The following is an 18,119-nucleotide window of genomic DNA, read 5'->3' as shown; positions in this document are numbered from 1 at the left end:
TTAAATAACCATGCACACATATTTTTCGCAAAGCTTTATTTTTAGCCAGATGCTACCCATGGTAACTCGAGCAAGATTTCAATGCAGAGCAAAGAAAAGCAAACAGGCGGAGGCACAAACCGACCTCCCCATAAAAATCACAATTTTTCTTTGGATACAGGAACAAGGAATAGCCGCGAGTACGTGCGCACCTTAGAATCACTATCTTCATAACAACAAAGCTACTTAACGCAAACATATCTCCAGCTAAGAAATACTCTACTATCACTTATTATCTATTCATTGCATGAGACTAAGCACTGTCTCCATTTTGCATAAGGCTAAGCTCTGCCTCCTTAATTGCACAAGGCTAAGCTCTGCCTTTCCTATTGCATGAGACTAAGCATAGTCTCCCATCTTGCATGAGGCTAAGCCATGCCTCTTCAATTGTACAAGGCTAAGCTCTGCCTTTCCTATTGCATGAGACTAAGCATTGTCTCTATTTTTCATGAGGCTAAGCTCTGCCTCCTTAATTGCACAAGGCTAAGTTATGCCTTTCCTATTGCATTAGACTAAGCATTGTCTCCCATATTGCATGAGGCTAAGCTCAGCCTCCTTAATTGCACAAGGCTAAGATCTGCCTTTCCTATTGCATGAGACTAAGCATAGTCTCCCATCTTGCATGAGGCTAAGCCCTGCCTCTTCAATTGCACAAGGCTAAGCTCTGCCTTTCCTATTGCATGAGACTAAGCATTGTCTCCATTTTTTATAAGGCTAAGCTTTGCCTCCTTAAGTACACAAGGCTAAGCTATGCCTTTCCTATTGCATGAGACTAAGCATTGTCTCCCATTTGCATGAGGCTAAGCCCTGCCTCCTTAATTGCATAAGGCTAAGCTCTGCCTTTCCTATTGCACGAGACTAAGCATTGTCTCCATTTTGCATGAGGCTAAGCCATGCCTCCTCAATTGCATAAAGCTAAACTCTGCCTTCCCAATGCACGAGACTAAGCATTGTCTCCAAGCTTGCACGAGATTAAGCATTGTCTCCCATCTTGCATGAGGCTAAGCCCTGCCTCCTTAATTGCATAAGGCTAAGCTCTGCCTTTCCTATTGCACGAGACTAAGCATTGTCTCTATTTTTCATGAGGCTAATCCCTGCCTCCTCAATTGCATAAAGCTAAGCCCTGCCTTCCCAATGCACGAGACTAAGCATTGTCTCCGAGCTTGCACAAGATTAAGCATTGTCTCCCATCTTGCATGAGGCTAAGCCTTGCCTCATTGATTGCATAAGGATAAGCTCTGCCTTCCCAATGCATGAGACTAAGCATTGTCTCCAATCCTGCATGAGACTAAGCATTGTATCCAACCTTGAACAAGACTAAGCATTGTCTCCAATCTTGCACAAGACTAAGCCTTGTCTCTCCTTCCATAACCACAAATGTTGCGTTGTCCAAAACCTTCTATTATTCTTTTCTCTCGGGGCTAAGCTATGCCCCTAGTTCTACATAAGACTAAGCTCTGTCTTGTTTCATCTCAAGCATCATGTCTTTGCATCTCATGGGCTGAAGCATAGCCAACTTTTCCGAAGGCGTCATAATCCGAAGGCATCATCCTCATAGCCGAAAGATATCATGCCATGGCCTGAGGATCTCTCAATATCGCACATCATTATTCAAAGGCATCATAGTTCGGAGACACCATCTTCATAGCCCGAGAATATCATTTCATGGGCTGCGAATCCCCTATCTCGCAATTCATGGCCCGGGACATCACAGTCTAAGGACTTCATCCTCACCGTCCAAAGACGATCTCTATAGTCCAGAAGGAATTTTCATCATGCTTAAATTTATGCAATGATCTATATGTATTTGTATGCATCGTATTTTGAGTTTGCAGGTGATCCAAGAAATAACCGTTCTCTTAACTGGAGCAATCTTCGCTCTGGTTTCCATTCAACGTTCATGTCCAGCAATTATTTCAAACGTAACCAACCACCGTATGCTACCCATTTCCATCTGATAACCATTCAAATATCCATAACCATTCCCAAATACATCCGTTTACAATTCCGATATTGTCCTATCCAGAATATCTTGTCCGTTCTTACAATAACTCCATCTATTTATTCCACCGTTGGATCCAGGACTAGACATGGCCTGATTCCTGTGAAACCAGGTATATGTAGGCATCTCAGAAACCAGGGTTCAGCCTATAGCTTTCAAAATTACCCCATTCGTCAAAATTGGTCATCATTTCTTTACCCAATAACTCTTTCATCCTTCCCGGGTAAAGAGGAGCAGCTTTTGATACCCAATTTTTCCATCATATTTTCAATATATATATATATATATATATATATATATATATATATATATATATATATATATATATACACTTTCAAAATAGTACGTATGCATCATCATTTAGTTTATAAGCATATACAAGTATTTTTCATAATTTTTAAAGGCTTTGAATCAATTTATTTCTGTATTTTTTTATTATATAAATATCTAATAATTAACCTCTAAATTATTTTTGTGATGATTTAATCATATAAACTTATCATTATACCAATATGAGGTTTTAAATATTCAGAGAATTTCTTATAATTACATTTGCATTTTTCAGGGCTCAATTGCATATTTTGCAATAATAGCCCATATGCATATATAATTACCTTATTTATGCAGAAAATAACTTTTTATATTTTTATAATATTAAGCAATTATTTTTAATTATCTTAGTGCATAAATTATATTTTTTATATTTATTAATTATTTTTATAAATTATTTATTTATTAAATATTGGGTATTTAAAATCTGGCCCAAAATTTACCTTAATTTCGGACCTAAACTACCCAATCCCAGCCCGATAACCTCTGAGCCCAAACCAAATAACCTCCAACCCAACCAATTAACCAACCCGACTCAGAACCCCCAACTAATCATGGTGGTTGATCTCCGAGATCAACGACCCACATTACACCCTCACTTTTTAATTAACCTAATACTCCCCTAACCCTAACCACTCTTCACCACCCTCCGCCTTTGAATGCTCTCAAACCTCCCCCTTCTCTCTGCCCAAACCCTAGTCGTCTCCCCCCAAATTTCTCTCCTAATCCCACCGGACATGGGATTATACGGTTACTTCTTGCCATATTCGACTCTCCCTTGGTACTGGACTCTTTCTCTATACCGCTTGCCTGAACATGACAAACGGATCTCATCAACTTCAAACCAAAGCTGGTTCAGTTCCTTGACTTTTTCTGTCTATGTTCATTCTTGTTCTTTTATGGTATGAATCTCTCTGTATTTCTGTGACTCCTACTCACCATAAAATTAGGGTTTCAGATTCTTTTAAATCGAACCAAATCTGGTTTGATTCTTTGATTTTAAAAGATATTTCTATCTATGTTCATCTTATTTCATGCAGCATGTGATTTTTATCTTTTATTTATTTTAGATTTCTGCCGATTTGTGTACTTTACCTAAAATTAGGGTTTTTGAAATTTTCTCTTTTCCCTACTGATTTCGATTACTTTCCTTTCTAGTGTTTGACAGATGATTTTCCTTATTTGGGTGTTTGATTTCTACTGCTATATAAACCCCTCCCCACTCCCCTTTTGAGAGGGCCGAAATCATTAAGAAAAATTACTAAAAAATAAAAGTTATGTGCTCTTTTCTCTTTAATAATTTTATTCTGCACTTTGGTTCCTGGTCGGCTGAAAGCCAAGGGCAGAAATTCTGGGTTCTTGCTATTGTGGACTTTGTTCTTTCTTGGTTTTCGCTTAACTGGTGAGTTGCTGAACTTTTGTCACTTCATTCCTATTTACCTGTTATTTGCATATGTTTTCGCTTCTGAAGATTGTAGTTTAATGTGTTTTCTGGGCTATTCTTGTATGCAATCCTGAGTGCTTTACTTTAATTTTTGATCTCTCTAATCTTCACTTCATTATGTTGGTAATCTGAAATATGCCTAAGCTTAATTCGAGTAATCGAGATTCTCTTAATTTCGTTTAGCCAATGTGTTACTGCTTGACATCTCTTTGGTGTTTAATCCTGCTTAAGGTTGTCCATTCTGTTATTCGAATATGCTCCATATGCATAATTTGAACTTCCTTTAGATTAACTAGTTTATTAGGTCAAATTTGAATGCTTACACTTACTGTATGACATGAGTTTATCTTCCCTTTCTGTTATGAATCTCTATAATGGCAATCTTGCATAGGTAGTATGTTTTAATTCTGTGACAAGATCCTGTTCTATCAATCATGACTAGTTCTCAGTTAATATACCGCTTAGTATGTTTTGGCTCACTAGATCCACCAGTATGTTGTCATAATTTGTGCTTCCCTACTGTGTCTAAACGATGTTCTGCTACCTGATGTGAAGTTAACATGGCTATCTTGTGACACTAGCATCTGTACTTAATATAATTTGGACCTTTTCCCTGTTATGAGTCTGTGTACTCCAATCCTGCAAACCTGTTTGTTAATGTGTAACTACTTATGCACTAGGTGTTGAACTTATTCTTCTAAATCTTGCTAAAGGTGTTCTTAAAACCTAAAGCATGTTTGATTATTTGCTTTATGTGCCCAACTTGACTATTTTTGTACCCTTCAGTTTTGTCCCTCAGCTATTGTCCACTCTCCCTCATTATTATTTGTGTTATTCTGAACTCCTTATTCCTAGCCGGCTGAAATCCAAGGCTATCAAGGCTCTTGCCACTGACCTCCCTAGTATTAACACTGCTTAGGGTTCATTTGAGACCCTTTTGAACTCTGACACACTAGGATTTGGTCCCTAATCTTTCCTCTGAATTGTCTCTGTTAACCTCCCTAGTGTGAGCACTGCCCTGGGTTCTTAAAGCCCTTGGAAACTATGACACACTAGGGCCTTGGTTCTATATGCTCAACTCTGTTTTGTGCCCACTGGGTGAATCACTCAATTTCTCGCTGCCTTATGTCCATGAAAATGTAATTTTGGGCTGTTATGAACTATGAGAATGAAGGCCCTGCCTGACCAGGTGTATCTTTGGGCCTGCTGTAGGCTCCCTATAGCTATTCTACTTTGTAATTTATTCTATTCATTCTGGGTCTGTAATAATTCTTGTAATGATATTTTGGGATATTAGTAAAAGTGGGAAAGGGGTTTTATCTTACACTTGCATAAAACGGATAGAAATCCTGCCTATAGGTTTGTTACTTAGCTAAAATGTGTTATTATGCTCAAACATGTTCAGTTGTCATGTGTTAGAAATCATGCCTATAGGTATTCTATTTTGCTCTAAACGTGTCACTTTTCGGTTATTATAGAAATCTTGCCTATAGGTATCCTATTATGCTCAAACATGTTCTATTATTATGTATTAGCAATCTTGCCTATAGGTTCTTCATTTGGTTCAAATGTGTTCTATTTCTGCTTGCTAGAAACCATGCCTATAGGATATTGAATGATGAATGTCTCAATGTGCTCATAGGACTTTGTTTACATGCGGCTTAATCTACAGATTTAGATGTCATGCCTATAGGATCTAAAAATTAGTTTTAATTATAGAAATCATGTCTATCGGATCTGAATCAGTCTTAATTACCGCCTTGCTCGTTTCTTCAACATTGTGCTAATCATCACTATTAGATACCATGCCTATAGGACTCGATTAAGCAGTTCTGAACATATTCTTGTGATTGTCATTGTTAGTTGCTGTGAGAATCACTTAGGCATCATGACTATAGATTTAATCTCTTATGCTTGTAATTAGTAGGCAACTATGTAGGCTGTAAAAAATTGTATTAAAAGGAAAAGTCTTGTAAAACTGCTTGCTTATGAAATCCGGAATCACATAGAAATCTTGCCTATAGGATTCTGCAAACTTATTAAAATCTGCAACTGTCAATATGAATCAATTTGCGTGCGTTTGTTGTTTAAGTGCGGAGGCTAACTTGAGTCCTTATTTGCTTATACGTGAAAGTCTAAATTGTTTTCCATGTCATCTAGTCTTTTCTCTTTTTGAGCAACCTAAGTTAAAGTCTAGAACTACTCCGAGATAGAGGTCCAAATACCTCATGGACCATAGGCATGAGACGGGTAGTGCACGCATAGGACACGATTTAGAATCAATTAGTGCGCTTTAGGTAAACAACTTAAAGATAGTAATCGGGTAGCATGAGATTATAGTCTGTGCCCGCTGAATAATACGAGTAACACCCCAACTCGAGAGAGTTATGAAGTTTATTTATGTTGCCCGGTGTGATCCTTTAGGCTAAAACACTTAGGACCCCCACCTTTGTTTAAAAGTCAATCATTTTTATTTGCCCAATTGTTGTCTCTTCTTCTTGTTTAGATTAATTCATATAATTCGAGTTCGGCCGGGACCCATCGTTGTAGACCTCGAGGAGTGCCTAACACCTTCTCCTCGAGGTAATTTGAGCCCTTACCCGATCTTTGATGACACAACTGGTTAATCCAGAGTTATATGCAAATAGGTGCCCTGACGCACCTTAAAAATTGTTAGGTGGCGACTCTCTCTTTTAACACCCTTCCTTAAAAGAGTTGTCACGTGTTGAAGCCCGATTTCGCTAGAAAAAGGGGCACGACATGTGTCACCTTCAAACAATTAATATAACACCAAATTCGGGGATTCATACCCTCAGAACCAAGTTTAGAAGTGTTACTTACTTCAAACTGTGTAATCTCTTACTCCGCTATGCCTTTACCTCGCGAATCGGCCTCCAAATGAAAATATAAATTTTCCATCAAAAATCCGAAATTTTACCCAAAAATCGCATGTCGGCCCACGTCTCGGAACCCGTAAAAAGTTATAAAATCCGAAAGCCCATTCAACCACGAGTCTAACCATACCAATTTTACCAATTTCTGACATCAACTCGACCCTCGAATCTTCAAATTAAACCAAGAGGGTTTTCTAAATTTTCCAACTTAATTCACCCATTAAATGTTAAAAACAGCTATGGATTCAGATAATTTGACCAATATTGAGTTAAGAATACTTACCATATTGTTTTTCTTAAAAATCTCTCAAAAATCGCCTATTCCCGAGTTCCAGTCCGTAAAAAATGGAGTCCCATTTTCAGAACTTAAATATTATGTCCACTGATTCCTTCTTCACGAACACGGCCACTGCCTCGCGTTCGCGAAGCACAATTTTGTCCCGCCCAGTTTCTTCCTTCGCGAATGCGGCCCTTGCCTCGTGTTCGCGAAGCACAAAAATCTGCTGCCCCAATTTCTTCTTCGTGAACACGAGATCCTACTCGCGAACGCGATGGTTAACGACCTCAGGCCTTCGCGAATGCGTAGGCCAACGCGTTTGGTCCAACCCCAGCTCCCTCTCTTCTTCGCGGACGCGAAACCCCTCTCGCGTTCGCGATGCACAACCTGCCCAACCCTTCGCGAACGCGAAGAAAAAATCTTGCATGTCCCTCAGTTCCTCTTCGCGAACGCGATGAAGGAAACCAGATAGTGCATCAGAAAAATTCCAGCAAAGCTCCAAGTCCAAAAATTAATCCGTTAACCCTCCAAAACTCACCTGAGGCCCCGAGACCTCAACCAAATACACCAACAAGTCCTAAAACATCATACGAACTTAGTGGAAATCTCAAATCACATCGAACAACGCTAAACTCCCAAATCATACCCCAATTCAAGCCTAACGAAACTAAGAACTTTCAACTTCTACATTCGATGCCGAAACCTATCAATTCAATTCCGATTGACCTCAAATTTTGCACACAAGTTATAAATAACATAATGGAGCTATGAAAATTTTCAGAACTGGATTCCGACTCCGATATCAAAAAGTCAACTCCCTGGTCAAACTTCCAAACTTAAATTTCTATTTTAGCCATTTCAAGCCTAATTTAGCTACGGGCTTCCAAATAATTTTTCGGATACGCTCCTAAGTCCAAAATTATCATACGGAGCTATTGAAATTATTAAAACTTTATTCCGAAGCCGTTTACACATAATTTGACATCCGGTCACTATTTTAACTTAAGATTTGAACCTTGAAACTAAGTGTTCCAATTCATTTCAAAACCTCACCGGACCCGAACTAATCACTCCCTGTAAAGCATAAATTGAGCAGTAAATGGGGGAACGGGGTTGTAATACTCAATATGACCGACCGGATCGTTAGAATAAGATGGCTTCATTTCAAATCGTGATTGATATTTTATATGCGAAAAAAAGAAAGATCGATTGAATCGCTAAATTATGAAGTGGCGTGATGGTGCTATGGTAAATAAGATTGTTCGGCCAAAAGATATTATTGCACAACCGTGAAAATAGGTGAGAAAGAGGTTGATGACTATGAAATCACCGAATCGGCAATGGTCTAGATTGAATTGTGTATGTGTAGAGAAATTTGCAATTTTAGTGTGTCTCCTTATTAAGAAAAGGTTTGCGTTCATGTGTTTTTTGCGTTAGTTGTGTGTGATAGTAAATGTGTGGAGTCTTTGGAGTCGTTTTGTGATGTCCAAGTAAGTTGCAAATTTAAACAAGTAGAAGGAAAATTGACATTGTAATGCTCCAAGTAGTTTTATTTAAAAGAAAATATTAAACTAATAAGATGTCACTATATAAACCAACCAGTCAAACCTCATAGCAGTTGTAAATATGCATCTGTGAAGATTTTTTCCGGGATTGCACATAGCTGGTTTGTGAGGTACAAGGATGAATGAATTAGTGGCTATAAGAGGCTCATGAAGTCTTGGTGTTTAGAACTAGAGCAACATAAAGAATAGGAAAAAGTTGAGCTTAGAATGATCGAATGAAAATTTGGTTTTTCCAAACTACATGCAATGAGTGATATGCTTTTGGATTACTCGCTGGCATTATTAATTTCTAGATTGTGGTATTTTAGGATCTTCTCTATTCCGCATATAGGTTTTTCAGAATGTCAATTAATAAAGAGGAATAATTAGCATCAATTATTTAAATATAATCATTTTCTTCAAGATGACCAAAATTGTTGAAGGCAATTAAGGATAAAATAAATATATTCGGCTTTTATATTTGTTCGACCACTAACATGATAATGAATAATAATTTTATTTTTTCTCTTTCGGACCATCACAGAAATAATGCTAAAAATTGTAACCGTACAAATTTGTTCTCAAATGAATGTACCAACAACTTTTGGTTAATGAATCAAACCCATATTATAAATTTATAGTGTCCTTCTTTTCAAATAAATAACAAAAAAAAATACATGACATAGTAGATGTTATCAGCAAGTGTTAATTTAGTCATTTTTCTAGGCGATATTTTATAGTTTCTGAGCCAATATGCAATGGGCTTCTTTTTTACTCTTCATCCCTTTTATCACTCATAGGCAAAAGGGAACCAAAACCCATAAAACCCATAAGAGTGGTTTATGGTTGTGTTTACCCGGAAAATCGGATATAGTTGAATTTATTAGTAGTTCTAAGGATATGTGATATACCTTGACATAAATCGTACTAGAAGTAGAAATGTTTAGATTCTTGGCTATAAAAATGGGATATGAATTATTGAATAAGGAGAGTGAGTATGCTGAATAAAACAAGCTCAAGAGATTTATTCTTCCATCGGAGAAGTAATCTTTTCTTACAATGTGTCCACCTGCCCTGTGCTTACAGGGATTCCCCCTTTTATAGTAGAGAGATCTTACTTTATTTACAATAAAAATATATATAGTGGAGAACCCATGATGAATTGTCTCTTCCTCGATTCCCGCCAAGATTCTCTCCCCTAGTACGGTTGCAACGGCTCTTGTTTGCGAACTCAATACTGGCTCGAGCTTGGTATTGGGTCGAGCCCTCAGCCTTGGTTCGAGTTCGACATTCGGGATGAGTGTCAATCGGTCTGTGCGTCTTCGACATTCGGGGTGAGTGTCAATCGGTCTGTGCATCTCCAACTACCTTCACGTTGACTTGCGGTTCGATTTGGTCAAGGGCTCGATAATAATACCGAGTCGACTGCTCGATCAGTCTTGGAACTCGAAGCTTGTTAGTAATATCTTCGGAACTCATCTTAAAGTCTCACTTCGATCGCTTATCATTCGAACTCGATCAAACGTACGAGGGCCGAAATCTATTTCGACCGTATACAGATAGTCCCTTCGTTTCTCAGGAAGAATGTGGTGAGAAGTGATATGATTTTCAACGGCTCGATCGGGTTATAAGCTGATGTTTTTACTGGGTTCGATCATGACGTACGTGATAGCTGTCCCATCGATTTAGTCTTTCAAGGTATTTAATGTATGTCAGACGGTGGTCGACCACCGCTGATACTGAACCACCATGGTATAAACCTATAAATAATCCCTCCATTTATCATTTACCACTTATACATCTTCAATCTTCCAAATTTTCTTTACTCTTTCTGCCTTTATTTCGCCGCTAGTAGAGCCACCTTCACCAGCGTTTGGCACCATCAGCCTTTTTCGCCGCTCGTAGAGCCACCTTCACCAGCGTTTGGCACCATCAACCTTTCATCTTTCTTTGCTTTTATTTTTCTTATGTCAATGGCAAAAACTTCAAAAAACGTACCTCAAAAGGAGAAAGTTTCCTCTTCACGGCCGTCCGGCGACAAGGCGCCGGTGGAGCCGCCTCCCCACGAGTATGTTCCTGGCCCGTGTACTCTAAAGATCGATTTTAAGGTTGAAAATCCTTCGTCGGTTCCGGGTCGATGTGAGCACGTGTCGATGTACAAGTGCTCGATAACAGAGGGCGATCTCGAGGCTGTGAGGAAAGACTGCAACTGGGGTCCCGATGTTGTATTGCAAATTCCCTCTTCCGAAGAGAGCATCACCAATCATGTGGAGGGATTTTTAAGTATTTATACTTACCCCTTCACGTTAGGTCCCGTCGATCCAGTGATCATTGATTTTTACAAAAGATATCAGGTCTCCCTCGGTCAAATTCATCCTTTTCTATGGCGCGTAGTAATCTTACTTCGCTTCTTCTCCAACAAGGCCGAGGGGCTGGATTTCACCCTAAATCACCTCATACGATTGTATCGGCCTCAAATCTTTCAAGTACTACTCAGGCTCCATCGTCGGGCATCGAAAGCTTTAATGTCGAGCATCGACAAAGACAACGATCGGGGTTGGATGAGTCGTTATATTCGGGTGAGGACCCGTGACCTCATCCCAGAAGAGAAGATATCGTTCCCCGAGGAATGGAATTTTGATCGTAAGTGATTTTCATAAGGCGTTGCTTTTCGTATCTTTCTCTGATTCTATCTGATATCTTTCTTCGATATACAGCTGCCCCTTGGATGCCACAAGTGGTACCTGACCTCGAGGATTGGGTTCGAAAGTTAGCCTCGACTTCCTCTTATGCCGAACGTGCTTGGCATGATTTGGCAAAAGGTAGATGGGAGGCCAAGAATCACGGTAAGGGTCACTTCTCATGTTTTTAGAAATGTTTTTATGCTCCATTCATTATCGACTTCCTTTCATGCAGGTGTAACCAAGGATGCCATTTTAAGGCCTTCGAGTGGTGAGGAAAGAACCAAGTCCCCGGTTCCGGAATCGGGAAAGATAAAAAGCGAAAAGCTGTCTCTCGGTCAGAGGACCCCAAGCCCAAAACTCGAGGGTGAGGAGGAAGGCAGTCGCTCTTTCGACGGACTCGGTCCAACGACTGAGAGAAGAAGAAGAAGAAGATGATGCTTCGGCTTTGGTGATCCGATCTGCAAAAGCTATCGAGGTTGCCAGATTTTCTGAGCCGATGACGGCTATACCGGTCGGGCTCAGTTTTGATATCCCAAGTCTCGATCAGAGCATCCCGAGCAATTCGCTCGGGACCATAGGTCATTTGCCTTCTCTTCCGACCTTTTCTGAGGAGGCGTTAAAGGAAGCTCGAGAATTGAAGACCCTCGATATGTGCGGAGGCTCTAGTGTAGGGGACCCTTTTCGGGATTGCTTTACTGGAGTCGATGATGCCTCCGATATTAGTGACGCTTCTCTTCTCCTAGAAGAGGCCCAACGTTTCATTTCTCGGGTAATGATTTTACTGTGCTTGGTTTCTTCGTTCTTTTCCAAATCTGACTTGTGTGTTTTCCCTATTGTGTAGGCCATTAGCAAGTTTCGAGTCGACCTCAGCCAATGTGAAGTCGAGCTTCAGAAGGTCTCGGGGGAGAGAGATGCTCTGCAGCTTCTTTGCAGCCAAAAGGACGAGGTTATAAAGGACCTCCAAGCAGATTTGGCTAAAGCTCGTGAAGAAGAGGACGAACTAGATAATCAGGTGAGCCTCGTTCTATTAGAGTATGGGTTTGACCCAACTATGGAAGCTAACTCTTCGTTATCTCAGCTGCAGCAAAAGGTTGAAAAGATCGGGTTGCTTCGGGAAGAAGTTGATCAAATCAAGGCCGAATGTGACCATTGGACAAATTATTATCGGTTGATGTTCAGCTTCGAAGCATCAAGCAAAAAGGTTCGGCTCAGGCCAAGAGGGTCGAGGAGCTTGAAACAAGGCTTGCTGAGGCCAAGGCAAAGATTGATTCGTCGAAAGTCATGGCGGACAAGTCCATTGCCGTGTATCGGGCTGATACCGAGGCTGATCAAATGGAGGCAAGAGAGGTAGCGGATACCGCTGACACTCGAGCATATTGGGCTGTCGAACTTGCTAGGTGTCGATCTCGGAGGGAGACCCTCGAGGAGATACACGCTTGAGGTTTCGACCTTGTTGAAGAGATAAAAAAGGCCAAATAACTCGAAGCTGGTGCTGAAGCCTTGGCTTCCGATGGCGATGATGTTGATGATGATGGCAGTAGCAAGAGCGGGTCCAAAAATGGGGGGGAGCCCGGTGGAGAGGAGACCGCTCTCGATGATAACCCAGAAGCTTAGTCCTTAGCTTCTTCTATGTTGCATTTATTTATGTAAACCATCTTTGTATATCTATACAAATATCTTTTTCTTTTACTGACTAGCTTCGTGAAGATTTCATTCATGCATTTTTCTTTTGGCAAATATACTAATAGGCGGGTTGCCTAGTAGCTATTTTATTAATAATAAAAGAAAAGAAAAACCACAACGGAAGAGTACAAGTAAGGGGGCAAAAGCTATAGTAGTGTTGCCTCTATGACTTGGCTATATAATCACTCCTCTGCGCTTCCATTGCCTTAAGATGGCAGCCTCATGTAGAGGATCATGGTGTAGCTGCCGGCAGAAGTCTCACGAGGGCATATAACCTCATAGCCGCTTGGATCTTCCCATAGGCATAGCAATATAGCTCACACATACTGTGCTAGACCTTACCTTACAAATCCTATTGAGGCATAATAAACCTCATCTACTAACAATCATGAAGAAAAAATGAACTGGAAAGAACTAGGTACTCTATGATCATCACAGAGTTTTATAACATACTCTGTGATGATATTACAATTGATGATACTTAAAAAGTGATAAAGTAAAACAATGTAAAAAATTGAGTCTTGCCCCTCTTTCTTCAACCTTTTGAACTCTTCAATTTGTAGCTCATTGGCTTCCTCTTCCACCGTCTTCAAAAATTCTTCAAACTTTATTATTTTCTCTTTGACCTATTTGACCGTGTAGAGGTCGTAGGTACAACTGCCTTTTGCTTTGCATTCCTCATTGGAGGTTTCCTAATGACAACCTCTTGTGTTGCTTTGTCGTCCCAACTATGTTGCATGTCTGGTGCCTTCTTCTAGTATTTGTTGGATCTGCTTCGCACATGTCTTGGTGAAAGATCTCCCTCCCTAGCTATAATGTTGAAGGTGGCATCCAGTAGTGCATCCTCTTCTCCTTCTTCATAAAAATATTGACCCATATGCATCCCAAAATCGTCAATATGTCTGTACTCATTCGACAATGCTATTTGATCTTTCCTCTGATTATCAAGACCTCTCAATGTTTCCATGTCATGTGAAACAAGAGCGTGGATGATATTTTTTGGTGTCAAATTGTATGTTGCAATTAATGAAGTGCTAATTCCAGTAGATGCTGCCATGTTCGAGGATGAAATTTGGATCTCATTTGAATTTGCTGAATTATTTGTCTTTTGTTGATGTCCCGAAGGTACAAATACAATAGCGTTTGGACTCAAACCTCTCCTCTTTAGAGCAGTTGATGCTGAGTTAGAAACCTGCTCCTTTTGTACCTTTTCTGATGCTTCCTTTGATCGTGGGGTGGCAGGTAACAGTGCTGCTGCATATTCGTTAGTACCTAAATACATTTCTGCAGAATCATGTTCCTCCTCCTCAACTTGGTCAGCCCAAATCTTTTTATTAGCTGTCAGTGCACTCGACTCTCCTTGTTGCTCCTTATAGCCTGCTATATCATTTGTTGATACTTAAGAGAGTGAGATCATACCTGCATTTTACTGTTGGTTATTGCTCGTTGAGATTAGCTGCAGTCCAGAATTATCAGTATGTTTACCAAAAGACTCCATCGATTGGGATGGTATCTCAAAGACTGAAGTATTCAGCGTGACCAGAGGTGCATTAATCTTTGTAGTTGTGTTCATTATCATAGCTACATGTGCATCCATTACCATTTTATCCAGCTCCTGATTGGAAATTTGCATTGTAGGAGTAACTGCAGCATGTTCTTGACTTGCCTCACAAGTGCGATCGTTAACAGATACGATCTCAAGTCGTGAACCTATGCCCTTTGCAATTTTCTGCTTATTTTCACTCGCTATAGTGCCTTCTGTATCCATGATTTGTTTTATATCATCATCAATCTGTTGCTCCTCATTGTCTGATCCATTTATAGCATGCTCGTCGTCATTTATTAAAGTGTCAAAAAAATTCGAAATCCCAATTGCTGTTGACGGTACAATCTTATTTTGAATGATTGGAGATTGCTTCTTGCTAGGTGATCTAGTCACCCTTGTGCAGTTGTTACCCTTTGTATCTGATTTGCTTGGAGCATTAGTTGAATTCACCGTATTATCAAGAACCTTCCCTGCACTTGTACCCAATGAATGAGCTTGCGTAGGAGTATGTTGATTCACACTTTGTTTCACAGAAACAGTATGTTTAAATTCCCTATTTGCTGCCTGCACAATTCCAACTGAACCTTGAAGTTGTTTAGTCTTTGCATTCCCCAACTTAGTGTCTGTTGAAATTGCATAACTCGATGCCTCAACACTCAAATTTACAGTAGGATTCACAACCCCAATGGTTTCACGGGCACCTGCTGTTTTCTGTGAGAAAGTAGTCTCCAGCTTTGAAAGCAAAGCCTCAGTAATCACTTCCTTAGGACCCGTAGAAACTACATACTCCTATTCCATAACATCTATATGAACAACAGTTCTTTCATCTCTCAGAAGAGCATTTGATTTTTGCATTGTTGGGAAATCAGGCTTTTGAGTATCTCCTGTGTCCAGTGTAACTGACTTGGTATCAAAAAAATGTCCAGTTGTGCCTGGTGAATTAAACTGCCTAGCTTGCACAACAGTAGATACCAGTGCTGCTTGCTTTTCAACTAGATCAAATAATGCAGTATTATCTTTAGCAGCTATAGCAGTCTATTTTCCCCCCTCTAACACCTGCGAAACCTTATTCATAGCTACTGCGATCTCAGTATTACATGAAAATCCTCGCTCATTAACAGTCTCCTTTTTCCCCTCAGAAATTCTAGTTTTTTTTGCTGGATCTGTACCAACTTTTCCTGAAGAATGAGGTACCTGCCCAGCTCTATTCTCCTTCCCATCAGTTATCAGCAGGACATTAGTTTTCCCATGTTCATTACCTGTTTGCTGCCCATATTCATCATGTTTTTGTGTTGCACCTGGTCCCTTTCTAACCCCAAGTAAATCACTACCAAACACAGTATTTGAATCAGCCTTCAACTCCTTAGAAACTCTAGCAAGTGCAGCAGTCACTGGAACTGTTGCAACACCAGAAACAGTTGGTACATGTTAGGCCTTAATAACATCTGATCTTTGACCAACTCTATTAGTATTTGTAGCAGCAACTCGGTCAGTTGTGGCATTCTGAGAAACCAAAAGCTGCACTCGATTATTAACATCTCCTTCATAAACATATCGATCAGCTGTAGCTCGATCCTCCTGCATTTGAATAAGATCAGCTGATTTCCCATGCAAGTCAGCTGAACTCACATCACCACTAGCACCTAATGCCCCAGCAGTAGCATATGTTAGTGCACCAGATGTAGATGTGACATCCTTCAACCTCCTCTCCTCTCCAATAGTTTAATGATTCCCAGATTTATTATGAACTTGTGCACCATCAGATATTTGGTGTATACCCTCAATACCTGTTGCCTCAATCAAACCTGGCAGTCTCCCTTTTTCATTAAGCAGTTTCCTTAAATCCCCTTGAAACTTCTCAACTAACTTACCTTCATTATCCAGTATCTCTTCTTCACTTTGCACGACATCATCTTCTTCACCTGGCCTGCTCCCCACAACCTTTTCATTCAAACGCCGACATGTATTTTCATCATGACCTTGGTGTTTACAGTGGTTGCAATATAATGGCAAGTTATTATATATAAAATCTTGAAAAACTTCAACCATTCTGCCTGTTCGTTTGTCCAGAAATTGTAGCCTCAATTTATCTGGTAATTTATCCATTAAATCAAGGATAACCTTCACCCTTGTAGTAGTAGGACGTGACTTAGTCTGAGTAGCTTTGTCAATGGCTATAGGCTTGCCTACAGCTGAAGCTAAAGATAACAACGCCTTCATTGCAAACAACTCCGTTGGAAGATTAGGCAAGGAAATCCAAACCACTGCCTTTGTCGTTTCCTCCTTTACATTAAAACCAACAAACCATGAAAATACCCTGATTTGGTGCTCCTTAACATTGTATTTAAAGTAGTTAACTCACCTCGTAAGTGAGTTAACGAAATCTTCATGTTGATCAATCCTAATAAGCAATTGTCTAGGTGCAAGTTGGCCGATCAAAGCCTGTCCTTTGATACCGAAAAATTTCGACAGTAAGTTTCTCAATGTGGATACATCTGGTGCGTTTGAAGAAAGCTTCACCACAACAGCTTGATGCAATCCCTCCTCTTTTGCGAATTCCATCCGTTCATCCATTGGAAACTGAATTGTTGGAATTTCATGAATTACTTTAATAGGTTTCAACATTTTTTGATTCAAAGTAGCAGCAGCTTTCGCTTGAGACAATTGAGCAGCATATGTATTTTGTATGTTCTCTATAACGACTGAAGGTGGCTCTCCCACATCCAAAGGCCGGGGAGAGAGAATCGCAGTCATGGATGACCTAGTTCAACATTCTTGTCGCAAAAATGAGACGACGTTATGCTCAAAAGGAAGCAAACTAAAACAGAAATGAGCTGGGAAATGATTGAAGAATGCTGGCACTATTGTGCTACAGTGAATGTCGCATTAATTTGGAGATCTATAACATTTGGGTATGTATTTGGTGATGAAACCAACCGGGGATTGTGCGCAAAGACTAGGAGCTTCTTTTGAGACCAATTTTGTGATTTTTCGCCACTGGACGGAGGCGTGGTGGCCCTTTCGCCGCTGTGGGGTTACTGTTCACCCGATTCACCTTGTACGAAGAGCATTTGGCTTGGGTTTGGGGTTTGATTTCATTCATGCATTGCGGATGTTTTCATGAGGATTTAGGTGATTTCATCGAATTCGACCTTCGTAGCCTTTATGGCCGAGCGAGTGTTTGCTTGAGCTCGAAATAAAAGTATCCCACAGGCTTAGTGGTCGAGTGGGTGCTTGCCCGAACTCGAAAAATAAGAATAGCCCACAGGCTTAGTAGTCGAATAGACGTTTCGAACTCGAAGTAAGATATCCCTTAGGCTTTGATAATTGAGTGAGTGATTATTTCGAACTCGAACTCAAAGTATCTTAGTCCGTAGACTTTTATGATCAAGTGAATGATTGCTCAAACTTAAAGTAAGATAGCCCTTAGGCTTTAATAATTGAGTGAGTGATTGTTTTCGAACTCGAATTCAAAATATCTTAGCCGTAGGCTTTTTATGATCGAGTGAGTGATTGCTCAAACTCGAAGTAAAATAGCCTTTAGGCTTTGATAATTGAGTGAGTGATTATTTCGAACTCGAACTCAAAGTATCTTAGTCTGTAGACTTTTATGATCGAGGGAGTGATTGCTCGAACTCGAAGTAAGATAGCCATTAGGCTTTAATAATTGAGTGAG

At 40.0% G+C, this 18,119-nt stretch overlaps 1 protein-coding gene across 1 annotated transcript; it reads left to right on the top strand.

Moving 5' to 3' along the window:
• Nucleotides 1–10,503: 10,503 nt before the first annotated feature.
• LOC138891715 (uncharacterized) lies at nucleotides 10,504–12,654 on the top strand. The gene is made up of 4 exons (XM_070175468.1): nucleotides 10,504–10,615; nucleotides 11,447–11,505; nucleotides 12,056–12,304; nucleotides 12,394–12,654. Exons 1-4 carry the CDS (start codon nucleotides 10,504–10,506, stop codon nucleotides 12,652–12,654), a joined length of 681 nt encoding a protein of 226 aa, XP_070031569.1.
• The last annotated feature ends 5,465 nt before the right edge of the window (nucleotides 12,655–18,119 follow it).

This window comes from Nicotiana tomentosiformis, chromosome 5 (assembly GCF_000390325.3).
Source record: "Nicotiana tomentosiformis chromosome 5, ASM39032v3, whole genome shotgun sequence".
NCBI lineage: Eukaryota > Viridiplantae > Streptophyta > Magnoliopsida > Solanales > Solanaceae > Nicotiana > Nicotiana tomentosiformis.
The sequence above is the reverse complement of the archived record's forward strand: the minus strand, read 5'-3'. Positions and strand labels throughout refer to the sequence as shown.

Excerpts from the sequence above, each read along its gene's own strand:
- LOC138891715 (XM_070175468.1), top strand. The coding sequence starts at position 10,504 with ATGGCAAAAACTTCAAAAAACGTACCTCAAAAGGAGAAAGTTTCCTCT. Across the intron at positions 11,506-12,055 it reads AGGAAAGAACCAAGTCCCCG|GCCATTAGCAAGTTTCGAGT; the intron begins GTTCCGGAATCG and ends CCTATTGTGTAG. Across the intron at positions 12,305-12,393 it reads TATCTCAGCTGCAGCAAAAG|CTTCGAAGCATCAAGCAAAA; the intron begins GTTGAAAAGATC and ends GTTGATGTTCAG.